The following is a 14,179-nucleotide window of genomic DNA, read 5'->3' on the forward strand; positions in this document are numbered from 1 at the left end:
GAATTTGGTTTCATTTTATTAGCGATTTTATAATGGAACTCATTCTATCCATTCATGTATATTTACTAGGTAGGTCCAAGCCTCTATGAAGGTAAAAGACATGAGTAAAGCAAATCATATTTGTGGTACTAACCTCTTGCCTCAAGAAAGGATTTTCCTTTTTGAGCTCTTCAGAAAGATCTTCCCCCTCCAGCCATTCCTTCATGCCAGTCTGTTCTGCCCAAGCATTCACAGTTGCTAGGGCAGCAGCTCGAACATTGTTCTGAATGGAAGAGAGAATCAGTAAAGGTAACACTGCTATGGTTTGGAGGTAGGGAGTGAAAAGCCCATTACTTTGTAAACACGAACAATGGAGGTTTCTCTAAAGTCCACATGAACATACTTGGAACGTACTTCATCTTCTTTGAAACAGAATGTAGATCCATGTTGTACTAAAACTCCAAAGTAAATTAGAAACATAAAACTCCAAATTGTAAAGATCCTATACTCAGTTAATTAGGGAAAACAGTGACCTGGGCATAAAATATCATGTTAGGGGAACAAACTCTTAGGTTTTGTTTCCTGAACTTCTGGGGACTCTTATGTCCCTGGTTATCTGCTAAAGAATGTAATTCTACCTGCTAGAGAACTCTTAATAGTTAGACTGAAATTAACAATTTGATTGAACATTTTTGTTTTTATATTAATTTGCATTCACAGAATGAGAATGACTTACTGACGTGAAAAATATTAAAATAGTCCAATTCCTCAAATTAAATGAATAAAGAGACATTCGAATATTCAATTAAGGATAAACATAAGAGCTTGCAACTTTCAATGCGACAAATTCCAGGACTGTGAAACTGCAAATATCTTACTGAAGTACCAGAAGATCCTACTCTAGTAGTTGAGGGAACAGGTAGAAAATAAAATACATGATCCAAAATTTATATGTTTATTCACTCTTTATACCAACACCTTAAACAATGATATCATAATCATAATAGCAACCGTTTTTTGAGTATATACTGTATGAGACAGGTACAGGTACTTTATGTACAGATGCTTATTTAATTCTGTAAGAATTAAATTTCATAGATAAAAAACTGAACCTCAAAGAAGAAAAACAACTTATCTAAGGGTCACAAAGCTAGTAAGTGAGATATCTGATCACCTTAATAATGCCTGGGAGGTAAAAATTTTTACTATTTTCCTCCTAATATTCTCTTCTCTAACAAAGTTTATAAACTGTTTACATGCACTCTTACATGTAAGAAAAGGATTGGGGCTTCCCTGGTGGCACAGTAGTTAAGAATCTGCCTGCCAATGCAAGGGACACGGGTTCGAGCCCTGGCCCAGGAAGATCCCACATGCCGCGGAGCAACTACGCCTGTGCACCACAACTACTGAGCCTGCGCTCAAGGGCCTGCAAGCCACAACTACTGAGCCCATGCACCACAACTACTGAAGCCCGCGTTCTGCAACAAGAGAAGCCACCGCAATGAGAAGCCCGCGCACCACAACGAAGAGTAGCCCCCGCTCGCCACAGCTAGAGAAAGCCCGCGCAGAGCAACAACGACCCAACACAGCCAAAAATAAAAACAAATAAATAAATAAATTAAAAAAAAAAAAAAAAAGGATTATTCTTAGCCCAGTCACGTGGCTGGCCTATTCCAGAACAGAGCTGTGGTAAAAAGAGTCAGTTTTACCTTGCTGTCTCCAAGCACTGTGATGATAGGGATGCCTAAGTTCTTCACATGTTGCTTGATGTTTGGGCCCATGGCTACTGCCAACTGCTGGAGGATATTCAACGTCTGCTGCACCTGGGTGGGAAAAGCCAACACCTTATGTTCAAACCATAGCAAGGTGTGCTCAACGTTTTGCAAGTTTGCTGCTATACAGTCAATGCAGTAGGAAGTTTCTGGCCTACTTTTAAAAAATGAGCTCATTATACTAATCAGCTTATGAATAATTTTGGGTGATGGCGTCTCCTTTTATCATCAGTTCATAAAATTGGAATATTAGAATTTTAGACTAGAGATTATAATGCTTTATAATTTTAAAGTAAGGTAAAGCCTAGTTTAAGAAACATCTCACATAAAAATCCAAATTTAAAAATTAGAAATTAACTTGCTTATGTGTATTACAAGCAGTTTTATATAAAAATACTTAATATCAGAGCCCTGTAAACAGCAAATCTGAGATTCATGAAAATTTGATTAATAAACTTGCCATCTACCAACATATCTTGAGGCACACTTAAGAAATTAAAGGAAGCTATTTCTAGTTCAAAGCAATAGAGTGACTAACTCCTTTTTGTTTTTGCTGGTGAAGGTTACTGAAAAGGATCCCTTTGCAGGGGCAGAGAGGGGAGGGAAAAAAACAGGCATATATTCTACATACCAAGATTTTATTTGAATCGTTGAGTCGACCCTTCAAGGCAGTTGGAAGTTCACCTATGTTTGGCTGGATAAATTTTGCTTCATTGATAATACCTGCCACTTCATCTAGGCCTTCTTTCCTGATCTTCCAATTCTTGTCACCAATCTTAGACGCCAACTCTGAAGTGATTTTATCACTGAAAAAAGAAGACAGAATCCTTAATTCCAGATGCCTAAAAGAACAATGATGTCACAGAAGTACCCTTGACTGAGAAACAGAAGAAACCATTAAGAATTAAGCATAATACATCAAATAAATCATTAGCAACAAACCTGATTTCTGTCCTTGGCAAAAGATCCACAACATCATTGCCCCCATCATCTGGTTCGTCTCCATCTTCTCCTTCATCTGTACCACTTGTACTGTGTTTGGAAATCCCTCTGGTTGGAGCAGGTGGGTTCTGTCCCTGCATCTACACACATATAAGTCAGTGAGGCTAATGAACTTGATGAAGAATATGACAGCAAACTGGTTAGAGAATGGTACCTGTGTCAAACTTTCATATTCCTTCATAATACTTAATATTCACACAGCACATATTTTAATTCCTACTTAGATTCCAATTTTGAGACTATGTGACAAAAGATATCTTTATACAAACCTATTAGACTCTGACTTCTCAATCATAAAGCTGTCTTTTGACTTGTATGCCCAAGACAATACACAGCAAGTCTGCCAAAACTTAGCAATTTCAATTAGAAAGTTTATTCAAGGAAGGTCAAGTTTCTTTCTACTTAAAAAAAAAAATTTAATGTTATATTTAGTGTACTTTTGGAATAGGTAATACATTCAAAATGTTTGATATTCCAAAGCTACAAAGGGGAAAATGTCCCATCCTATACTATAGCTATCTAGTTCTCTTCCTCACAAAGTCATCAATTTCTTATGAATTCTTCCCAGGGATACCTTACACATATAAAAGCAAATACATACATATTCTTCATTCCAAAGGGTTAAAAGTTTAAACTTAACTAATATGAGCATTCTCAAGTCAACTATGGATTGTATCATTTGTGGAATCTTTACCTTCTCAAATTCTGCATCTATCTGGGATAGGAGGGCAGGCTTCTCATCCTCAAAGAACATTCGCAAAGAAGGACCAACGTACAGATACATCACACCAAGCAAGGTGATGGCAGAAGTCCTCACAGCCTGGCAGAACAAAAAGAACTTTTCAGATCAGAACAGAACCATAAAGATGGCTGTACTACTCTTCCTATACATGCTGGTATGTACTCACTGGGTTTGTTGCAGCAAGAGCTGTCTTCACATTGCTAATGAAAGCTTTCACGTTCAATCTAGAAGAAATAATACTTAGAATGAAAAACAAGTGAAACCTCAAAATACTCAATGGAGTTTTATAAAGCCAGACTCTAGAACCAGCTTCCTTTTAGATATGTCCCGAGTTTCACCTATTCTCTTTCTACACTCATTTAAAGTAAGCTTTAAATACTATCTATATGCATTAGATCAATCCAGTGTTGATCTCTTTCCTGAACTCCAGATTCATATATCTGACTGCCTTTGTGACATTTCCATTTTTATGTCTAGTAGATATCCTACATCTGTCAAAACCAAACTCCTGATTGTCCACAGCCCGCCCCCAAACCTGTTCTTCCCACAGTCTTCCCTATCTCAGTAAATAGCCACTTCATTCGCCAGTTGCTCAGGCCATCCTTGACTCCTCAGAGTCATCCTTGACTCCTCTTCTCTCTTAAGTTCAATATCCTGCTTAGTTCTACTTTCAAAATATATTCTGAGTCATAATACTTCCAAGCCATATAATTTCTTGACAGGATTATTTTAGTAGCCTTCTAATTAGTCTCCCTGCTTCTGCCCTTGATCCTCACTATCTGTTCTCTCTGACTATAGTCTGAATAATCCTCGTATTCTTCTGCTCAAAACTATCTAATGGTTTCCAATTTATTCAAAACTTTGAGGCCCTACACAACCTGGGCCCCTGTTCTTTCTTCAATCTTTATCTCCTACCACTCCCTACTCCCTCACTCTTCTACTCCAACTGCATTCTGAAGAACAATTACTCCTTGCTATTTTAAAATATATCACGTGTGCTCCTGCCACAGGGCTTTTGCACTTGCTGTTCCCTTTGTCTAGAATGTTTTTCTCCCAGGACTTCCCTAGTGGTGCAGTGGTTAAGAATCCGCCTGCCAATGCAAGGGACATGGGTTCAAGCCCTGGTCCAGGAAGATCCCACATGCCGTGGAGCAACTAAGCCCGTGCACCACAACTACTGAGCCTGCGCTCTAGAGCCCGCGAGCCACAACTACTGAGCCTGCGTGCCACAACTACTGAAGCCTGCGCGCCTACAGCCTGTGCTCCGCAACAAGAGAAGCCACCACGATGAGAAGCCCACACACCGCAATGAAGAGCAGCCCCTGCGCACTACAACTAGAGAAAGCCTGCATGCAGCAACAAAGACCCAACGCAGCCAAAAAAAAAAAATAATAATTAATTTTAAAAAAAAGAATGTTTTTCTCCCAGATTGTTACAGATAGCTCCCTCATGTCCTGAAGGTCTGTGTCCCAAAGTCATTGTTTCAGGAAGGATTCCTGTCTACCCTATAGAAAATAACACTATCCCAAACACTCCAAGGTGATACCACTAACCCCCATTCTGCTTTATTTTTATTCCATTGTTATTATACTTTCTGGTGTATTTTTTTTTTTTTTTTAATTAATTAATTTATTTATTTTTATTTTTGGCTGTGTTGGGTCTTCGTTTCTGTGCGAGGGCTTTCTCTAGTTGCGGCGAGCGGGGGCCACTCTTCATCGCAGTGTGCAGGCCTCTCACTGTCACGGCCTCTCTTGTTGCGGAGCACAGGCTCCAGACACACAGGCTCAGTAGTTGTGGCTCACGGGCCCAGTTGCTCCGCGGCATGTGGGATCTTCCCAGACCAGGGCTCGAACCCGTGTCCCCTGCATTGGCAGGCAGATTCTCAACCACTGCGCCACCAGGGAAGCCCTCTGGTGTATTTTTTACTGTTTATTGTCAGCTCCCCTTACTCAAATATAAGTCCCATGAAAGGAGGAATTTAATCTACTCCATGATGTATTCCCAAGGGCCTGAAACAAATGACTGGAATATCACAGGTACTCAATATGTAGTTGTTGAATAAATGACAAATCATGGATGAACTGCAAAGAGGAAAATATTCACATGGCTTTTATGTCATTTATGCCAAGAGATTAGTTTTACATCAAAGACTATACAATTAAGGGATTAAACGGACTTCCCTGGTGGTCCAGTGGTTAAGAATCTGCCTTCCAGTGCAGGGGATGCAGGTTTGATCCCTGGTCAGGGAACTAAGGTCCCACATGCCGAGGGGCAACTAAGCCCACGTGCCACAACTACTGAGCCTGCGTGCTCTGGAGCCTGTGCGCTGCAACTAGAGAAGCCCGAGCACCGCAACGAAGAGCCCGCATGCCGCAAGATCCCACGTGCTGCAACTAAGACCCAGTGCAGCCAAATAAATAAATAAATAATTTTTTTAAAAAAAGGGGATTACAACAATACCCTCAACTATAGGAGGACACCACAGATACCGACATAACAACATTCTTTGCTTGAATGACACTTAAATGATAATTTCTAGGAAATTCTCTGGCAGTCCAGTGGTTAGGACTCGGTGCTCTCACTGCCAGGGGCCTGGATTTGATCTCTGGTCGGGGAACTAAGATCTTGCAAGCCAAGTGGCACGGCCAAAAAAAAAGATAATTTCTAGAGTATTATATCTTCATTTGGTAGAATCAGAACACTGTTTTACAAGTGGCCTACTAAGAGGCATGTTGTGACAAGCACCATGGCACAGAGAAATGCAGCACAGCACAGCAGTTACAGTATTCTCTCTTGGAACCAGAATGCCTGGATTCAAATCTTGGCTTTGGGGCTACCCTGGTGGCACAGTGGTTAAGAATCCACCTGCCAATGCAGGGGTCACAGGTTCGAGCCCTGGTCTGGGAAGATCCCACATGCCGTGGAGCAATTAAGCCCGTGAGCCACAGCTACTGAAGCCTGAGCCCCTAGAGCCTGTGCTCCACAAGAGACGCCACCACAATGAGAAGCCCGCGCACTGCAACGAAGGGTAGCCCCCGCTCGCCGCAACTAGAGAAAGGCCGCGCGCAGCAACGAAGACCCAATGCAGCCAAAAATAAATAAATAAAATAACTTTATTAAAAAAAAAAATCTTGGCTTTGCCACTTTCTAGCTGTGACTTGGGCAGATCACTTAAGCTTTCTGTGCCCTAGTTTCCTCATCTATAAAAGGAGAGAACAATACCTCACATGATTTTTATGATTAAATCAAATGAGTTATTATTTAGAAAGTGCCAGGCATAAAGTAAGTCTATAAAATTTTGTTAAATAAAATACAGTAGTCCCCCCTTATCTGGGAGGGATACCTTCCAAGACCCCCCAGTGGATACCTGAAACCGTGGATAGTACTATATATACTATTTTTTTCCTATACCTATGGAACTATGATAAAGTTTAATTTATAAATTAGACACAGTAAGAGATTAGCAATAATAACTAATAACAGAATAGAAAAATTATAACAATATACTGTAATAAAAGTTATGTGAGTGTGCTCTTTCTCCTTAATCAATTTTTTCAACTCTACCAGAAATGCAGCGGCTGCTTCACTGGCAAACGCAGCCTCTCCTGTAATTTTTACATTTTTCAGTCCCAACCTGTTTCTGAATCTATGTAGCCATCCTTACTTGCAGCAAATGGCTTGGTGTCACTTGTTTCAGGGGATCCCTTACTGAAATCTTCATAGTCTGCACGCTTTTGGGTGGAACACATTGCCATCAGTCATGTTTTCTTTCCGTTTATGACTTCCACCCAAAAATTTAAAGCCTTTTCCATCTTAACTAAGCACTTACAATGTTTGCCATTTGAGGTGCAACAGTGAAACTCACGAATTTCTTTTTCCTTCACAATTTATGGATAGAAGATTCTTACTGTAGATCTTAGCAACCTCAGCATGCCATTTTTTTCTTTCCTTACTGAGTTGAGAACTTTCACTTTTTCACTTAAAGGAAGCACTTTACAGCTTCTTTTTAGCACATCCAAATTGCCAGCATCTCTACTCTTGCACTTTGGGGCAATTTTTTTTTTTTTAAGACTTTTTTGATGTGGACCATTTTTAAAGTCTTTACTGAATTTGTTACAATATTGCTTCTGTTTTATGTTTTGGTTTTTTGGCCATGAGGCATGTGGGATCTTAGCTCCCTGACCAGGGATCGAACCCGCACCCCCTGCACTGGAAGGCAAAGTCCCAACCACTGGACAGCCAGGGAAGTCCCATGGGGCCATTATTAAGTAAAATAAGGGTTACTTGAACAGCAGCACTGCAATACCACAAGGATCGATCTGTAACTGAGACAGCTACTAAGTGACTGATGGGTGGGATACACTGGACAAAGGAATGATTCATATCCCGGGCAGGACAGAGTGAGATTTCATCATGCTACTCAGAATGGCCCACAGTTTAAAACTTATAAATTGTTTATTTCTGAAATTTTCATTTAATATTTTTTGACTGCAGTTGACTGTGGGTAACTGAAACTGTGGAAGGTGAAACCACAGATAAGCGGGGGACTACTGTAAACAAATGTGTTCAACAGGCAAATAACTTTGGGAAAGAGTGGGTTATACAAGTGTCTCAATTGCAGGACTTCTGAGAGCCTTTAATTTTCCAACGTGCACTATAGATCTCTAAACAAGTGTGATTTTATATAGTATTTTCCAAATGTATTTGACTAGAAATCCTTGGAACTGGCTTTTCTGTGGGACAGTTACAAATACTTGAGGAAAAATAACTTAGAGAACTCTAATATTAGTGGATATCAAAATGCAGGAGCACAAGCCAATATAGGCTTTTCAGGAACAAAGGTAGTTTTGTTTTATAAAAATTATAGACAATCCAGCTCTGGCTTCTCAGAAATAAGCAGCAATAGCTACAACAAATATAATCACCAGTTAAAGACTGGCAAAACATGTACTTGATTTCTTTCTGACTTACCCAGAAAAACCAAATTCTTTTATTGCATTTGATAGCCAATTCAGAGTTTCTGACTGATTCTTGGGATTCTTCTGTGAGAAAGCCATTGACATAACCTGGAGTGGAAAAACAAACATACAAAAAACCAAAACAGATCTGTGTTTTCTCTCATATTTCTCACAGAAATATAGCTTGACATTAAGGCAGGAGTGGATTAAGCGTGGTTTTCCTGATGCTAACACAACTGCAAGAATGCCTTAGGAATGAAATATTTAATTTACACAAGAAAATGAGGTAAGTGACAGAAGTATTAAAAGCATTCTCACAGTATTGTACATCAACTAATACTTCAATAAAAAAATTTTTTTAAAAGGCAATCTGGACTGTTTACAACTTTTCATTAGCGGTCACTGTGGATTATAATGTCTTAAGAGAAAATTACTTTCATTCTTAATAGAATATTCTTGACTAAGACAATTTTAATTATCAGGCAACAGTGCAAAAATTACTAAAGGTAAAAGTAAAACAGTATCAAAAAAGGTTTTACTTGAGAAAAAAAGAACTAAAGTTTAACTAATAACCTTAAATTAAAATTTGGGAAAAAACTGGGAAAACTTGAGGAAAGAAAGCTCTGTGTCACTAACCTGTTCAGCTGTCCATGGCAACATACAAGCTTCAGCTATTGCTGTCATAGCTTCTTTTGCATTGTTCCCACATTTCACATCTCCAATCTTGTCTACAAGGCCATCTAAGACGATCTGAGCTGAAGTTTTGGAAAAATTTCCCTTCTGGGCAATCAAAGCAACTATGTGAAGCTTCATTTGCATCACCTGAACAAGGATAAGTATCAGAAAGTTATGAGTAAGCCAAAGACATTTTTTTTGGCGGGGGTGAGGCATGCCACGTGGCTTGTGGGATCTTAGTTCCCTGACCAGAGATTGAACCGGGCCCTCGTCAGTGAAAGTGCCAAGTCCTAACCACTGGACCGCCAGAGAATTGCCCAAAGACATTTATTTATTTACTTATTTTTATAGCAGCCTGAAGATGTAACAGCTGAGAACATGACCAAACTAAAATCAAATTTTAAACCAAGAAACAAAATAATTTTTATCCTTTGTTATCAATTAATGTAGCTGACAGCTAAGACAGAAAAAAAACCACTCAGTGTTTTAAAATATTAACAAGCAATGTTACCACATGAAGTTTATGAATTGAAAAATATAATTTCTATTTTCTCCTTCTCCTATGGTTATCTGCATATAGTACTGAGCATACATCCTGAAATACATAATAAAATGACCATACTAATTCAGAGTTCCTACTAGAGTTGCCCACAAAAAAAATTACAACCCTCGTGTACACACACACACACACACCAGAACTTGAGAGATTTAAAGAATTTGTAGATTTTTAAGTGGAAGAATGGAAGGAACTGTGAAAAACAATTTAAAGATATTAATGTGATGATGGCAGATGTCTGGGACTTCAGACACTTTTGACCAAAAATATTTCCCTTTGTCGTGTTTGAATATTTAAATAACAAGTGTTGGCAAGGAAGTAGAGAAACTGGAACTTTCCTGCACTGCTAGTGCAAAGATAAAATGGTACAGCCACTTTCGAAAACAGTCTGTCAGTTCCTCAAAAAGTTAAACACAGAGTTACCGTAAGACCCAGCAATTCTACTTCTAGGTAGATACATGTGTTCACACAAAAACTTGTACATGAAAGTTCATAGCAGCATTATTCACAATAGCCCCAAAGCAGAAACAATGCAAATGCCCATCAACTTATGAATGGGTAGGGACTTCCCTGGTGGTCCAGTGGTTAAGACTCCGCGCTTCCAATGAAGGGGGCGCAGGATCCCTGGTTGGAGAACTAAGATTCCATATGCTGCGTGACACAGCCGAAGAAAAAACAAACAACTTATGAATGGGTAAATAAAATGTTGTATATCCATATGATGGAATACTGTTTAGCAATAAAGGACTGTAGAGTTGATATATGCTACAGTATGGATGAACCTTGAAAACATTATGCTAAGTAGAAGCCAGACACAAAAGGCCACATCATTCTATTTACATGAAATGTCCAGGAGAAGTGATCCATAGAGAGAGAAAGTAGATTAATTGTTGCCAGGGACTCGGGGTGGGGACTTGGGGAGGAATAGAGAGTGACTACTGATGGGTATGGGGTTTCTTTTCGGGGTGATGAAAATATTCTAAAATTAAATAGTGGTAGGAGTTGCTAACTATGTGAATAGACTAAAAACAGCTGCACTGTACCCTTTAAAACAATTTTATACCCTCAGGAAAGCTGTTATAAAGGAAAAAAAGATATAAAATTACCTCTTGTTATGGATCTAATACAAAGAAGGGTATTAGCTCAAATTAGGTGTGCTTCTTTCACCTATCTGAGAAGCTATGTAAGGGGAGTTTTAAAAGTGGTGGTGTGAGGGGAAGAAGGCAGCATCAGAACCTTCTGGCACGGGAAACCTTTGTGGAGCTGGATGGTATGGATGAGGTTATAATGCAGTGCTAAGGGAACAGTGAGCAAGGGAGCTAAGGTCCTAAACAGAGAATAAGAGGTGGCAAAACAGAAGTAAAAAAGAGACTAGCAGGAAGCCAAAAATAAACCTGATACATTTCAAACTTTTGTTTCCCATCAGCTCTATCTATGTCTAGAGGAGGAGAAGAAAACTCTTTTCTCATTTTCCTTCATGTATTACTTTCCTATACCTCCCTTTACACCTACTTTTTAGACTAAATAACGGTACTGCTCAATTTCATCTCTATTATCAGTTAATGAGTTAAACCGATTATGTGGTAATTTTTTATTGGCAATTTAAAGACTACATTTATTTTTTATGCAAAGAAATAAGAAAGCTATCTCATTGTTCATCCCTCCCTATATTAGAGGGCTTCCAGGCCTAAATAATGAGAAAAATGCATACATATGAATTAACAAACAATAAGTATTTGTATATATATAAACTCCTAAATGCACAAAGTTAGAGTTATGTGTTTAATCAAAATGGACACATTCCACTGTTCATTTAAAATTACATGACACATTGGCTGAGTGATTTTAAAAAAAAGAACAAGCTAAAAATTACCAAACTATACCTCTCTAATACGCCATAGGATGATGTAATGAAAATTACTTCAATAAAAGACATTAAATCTCTAATTGAAATATACCTGAAAATTAGTTTCTTTCCATCCAGGTTTCTTGGCCAGCATCCTCACTAATGCCTGGCATGGCATTTCAGTTCGGTCCATTAGTTCAACAGCCTTGAAGTAAAACAAGATAGTACGAGAGTTAAGGGATTAATGATTAGTTCCAAGGGAACAGTATATACCAAATCAATTAAGTGTTTACCTTTGAAGGAGTGAGGGGAATGGAAATGAGGAGGGTCACAGAGAGAGCTTGTTTACTTTCTGTTATAATACTTCGTTTCTTAAGTTGGATGTTTGGTATATGGTTGTTATAGTGATGCCACTGAAACTCTTTTTTTCACATTTCAGGAATTCACAAATAATTTGCCCCAAAGAAAGTAACAGTAACACTTTTAATTTGCCCAATGTATGGCAGAAACTGCTAATACATATTTTGACTTATTTGATTTTCCTAAAAACATAGCAAAGTAGAGTAGGTTAGAAGCATTTAAGTACAGGTTTCAAAGAAGCGCACACCTCAGGGCTAAGCCTGAGTGGTGGATGCAGGACTGGAAGCCAGGACTCCTGGCTCAAGTCGCAGCATTCTGGCAGTTTCTCCACACCCCTCCTCATTAGAATCAAAGAGTGTGTGCCAGGGCTTCCCTGGTGGCACAGTGGTTGAGAATCTGCCTGCCAATGCAGGGGACACGGGTTCGAGCCCTGGTCTGGGAAGATCCCACATGCCGCGGAGCAACTAGGCCCGTGAGCCACAATTACTGAGCCTGCGCGTCTGGAGCCTGTGCTCCGCAACAAGAGAGGCCGCGATAGTGAGAGGCCCGCGCACCGCGATGAAGAGTGGCCCCTGCTTGCCACAACTGGAGAAAGCCCTCGCACAGGAACGAAGACCCAACACAGCCATAAATAAATAAAAATTAAAAAAAAAAATTAAAAAAAAAAAAAAAAAAAGAGTGTGTGCCAAAATAAACCAACATGCTCCTGTCCAACACAGATTTTTTTAAAGAAGCTTCTCATACCAAGCGATAATGTCTATTCTTCTGAGAATCAGGACAACAAAGAGGGAAACATAGAAATGGATGAGGGGTGGTTTATGTGAAGAGACCTGTTTGCCTAGTAAGTTTAATACCATAATATTAAAATTCAGGGACTTCCCTGGTGGCACAGTGGTTAAGAATCCGCCTGCCAATGCAGGGGACATGGGTTCGATCCCTGGTCCAGGAAGATCCCACATGCCATGGAGCAACTAAGCCCGTGCACCACAACTACTGAGCCTGCGCGCCCTAAAGCCCACGCACTGCAACTACTGAGCCCACGCGCCGCAACTACTAAAGCCCGCACGCTCTAGGGCCTGCATGCTGCAACTACTGAGCCCACGTGCTGCAACTACTGAAGCCCGTGTGCCTAGAGCCCGTGCTCTGCAACAAGAGAAGCCACCACAATGAGAAGCCCGCGCACCTTGACGAAGAGTAGCCCCCGCTCACCACAACTAGAGAAAGCCTGAGCACAGCAACAAAGACCCAACACAGCCAAAAAAAAAAAAATTAATTAAAAATAGAATAAAATTCATGTAAGCCTTATAATTCAGAATAAACCTAATTTTCTTGAGTACGCATCACTTAGGTTATGAGCTGATAGAAGCCACAGAAAGCAGATGTTGAAAGATAAATACTACACAGCTAAAAAGCAAACAAAAACACCACCTCATCTTTAGTTAACACCCTACAGACATGTTCACTGGTTATAAAATACAGCAATTAGGGCTAGTCCTTCATTTATCAATTCATCACTTCTGTATGATGTAATTTTCTTTCACATTCAACTCATCCCTGTGCACCCACCTTTTGGAACTCTTCCATACAGGCCAGCCTTTCCTTCCAGTTACTGCTGTCTAGAAGCTGTATACAGGTAGCAGGAAGGACAGCTGAAGCTTTTTCTTCACATACTTCTATCTGTAAGATACAAAACATTAACATTAATAATTGCTTAAGGAAACAGATGGCAAGAATGTAAGACTACCCCAGCCAAAACTACAAGAACACTCCCATAGGTGTGTTTTAGTATCTGAGGATTCTATTATACTACTGTAAAGGGGAAGTCTGTCCAAGGCACAGTTTCAATAAGCTAAAAAGACATCCATTAACTATATGTTACACAACTCAGAAAAGAAAGAACTTGAGTCTCCTCATGGGCAATGACTTTCCACGGCTTTGAGTCTGAGGCATACTGTGTAATACTGACCGAGAGCTCAGGCTCCACTATTTCTTTAGTCTCCAACCCTTTCTTGCTCTTGGTTCCAGTGCTCCCTGTGCCTCCTAGTGCAGCTGGTTTCCCCTTCTTCGGTGGCCCGCCAGGCTAAAAGCAAAAAGAAAAATATTAAACCACTTAAGGATTTAGAATAGTGATTCTTCGACATTTTGGGGTTAGAGATTCCTCAAAAATTTGATTAAAATGAGGGATCACTCAACCAACAGCAACAACAAAAAGACCCATATTTTTTGTGCCCACAGAATTTAGCAATTTCAAGGGCAGACAGACCTCCTGAAGATCATTCACGGGGAATC

The 14,179-nt window shown here is 39.6% G+C and overlaps 1 protein-coding gene across 3 annotated transcripts in view; it reads right to left on the reverse strand.

Annotated features, from left to right (window-relative positions):
• Window positions 1–14,179, reverse strand: part of CKAP5 (cytoskeleton associated protein 5) — a 105,927-nt gene that overhangs the window by 32,058 nt on the left and 59,690 nt on the right. For all 3 annotated transcript variants that reach the window (XM_061201695.1, XM_061201694.1, XM_061201696.1), the window contains exons 14-24: window positions 13,857–13,970; window positions 13,457–13,567; window positions 11,643–11,735; window positions 9,090–9,275; window positions 8,467–8,561; window positions 3,662–3,719; window positions 3,448–3,573; window positions 2,694–2,833; window positions 2,383–2,557; window positions 1,689–1,802; window positions 134–262 (exon numbers count right to left, since the gene is read on the reverse strand). In XM_061201695.1, coding sequence (XP_061057678.1) covers window positions 134–262; window positions 1,689–1,802; window positions 2,383–2,557; window positions 2,694–2,833; window positions 3,448–3,573; window positions 3,662–3,719; window positions 8,467–8,561; window positions 9,090–9,275; window positions 11,643–11,735; window positions 13,457–13,567; window positions 13,857–13,970 — 1,341 coding nt within the window. The remainder of the gene's footprint in view (window positions 1–133; window positions 263–1,688; window positions 1,803–2,382; window positions 2,558–2,693; window positions 2,834–3,447; window positions 3,574–3,661; window positions 3,720–8,466; window positions 8,562–9,089; window positions 9,276–11,642; window positions 11,736–13,456; window positions 13,568–13,856; window positions 13,971–14,179) is intronic.

Source organism: Eubalaena glacialis, chromosome 10 (genome assembly GCF_028564815.1).
Source record: "Eubalaena glacialis isolate mEubGla1 chromosome 10, mEubGla1.1.hap2.+ XY, whole genome shotgun sequence".
In the NCBI taxonomy this organism is placed as follows: domain Eukaryota; kingdom Metazoa; phylum Chordata; class Mammalia; order Artiodactyla; family Balaenidae; genus Eubalaena; species Eubalaena glacialis.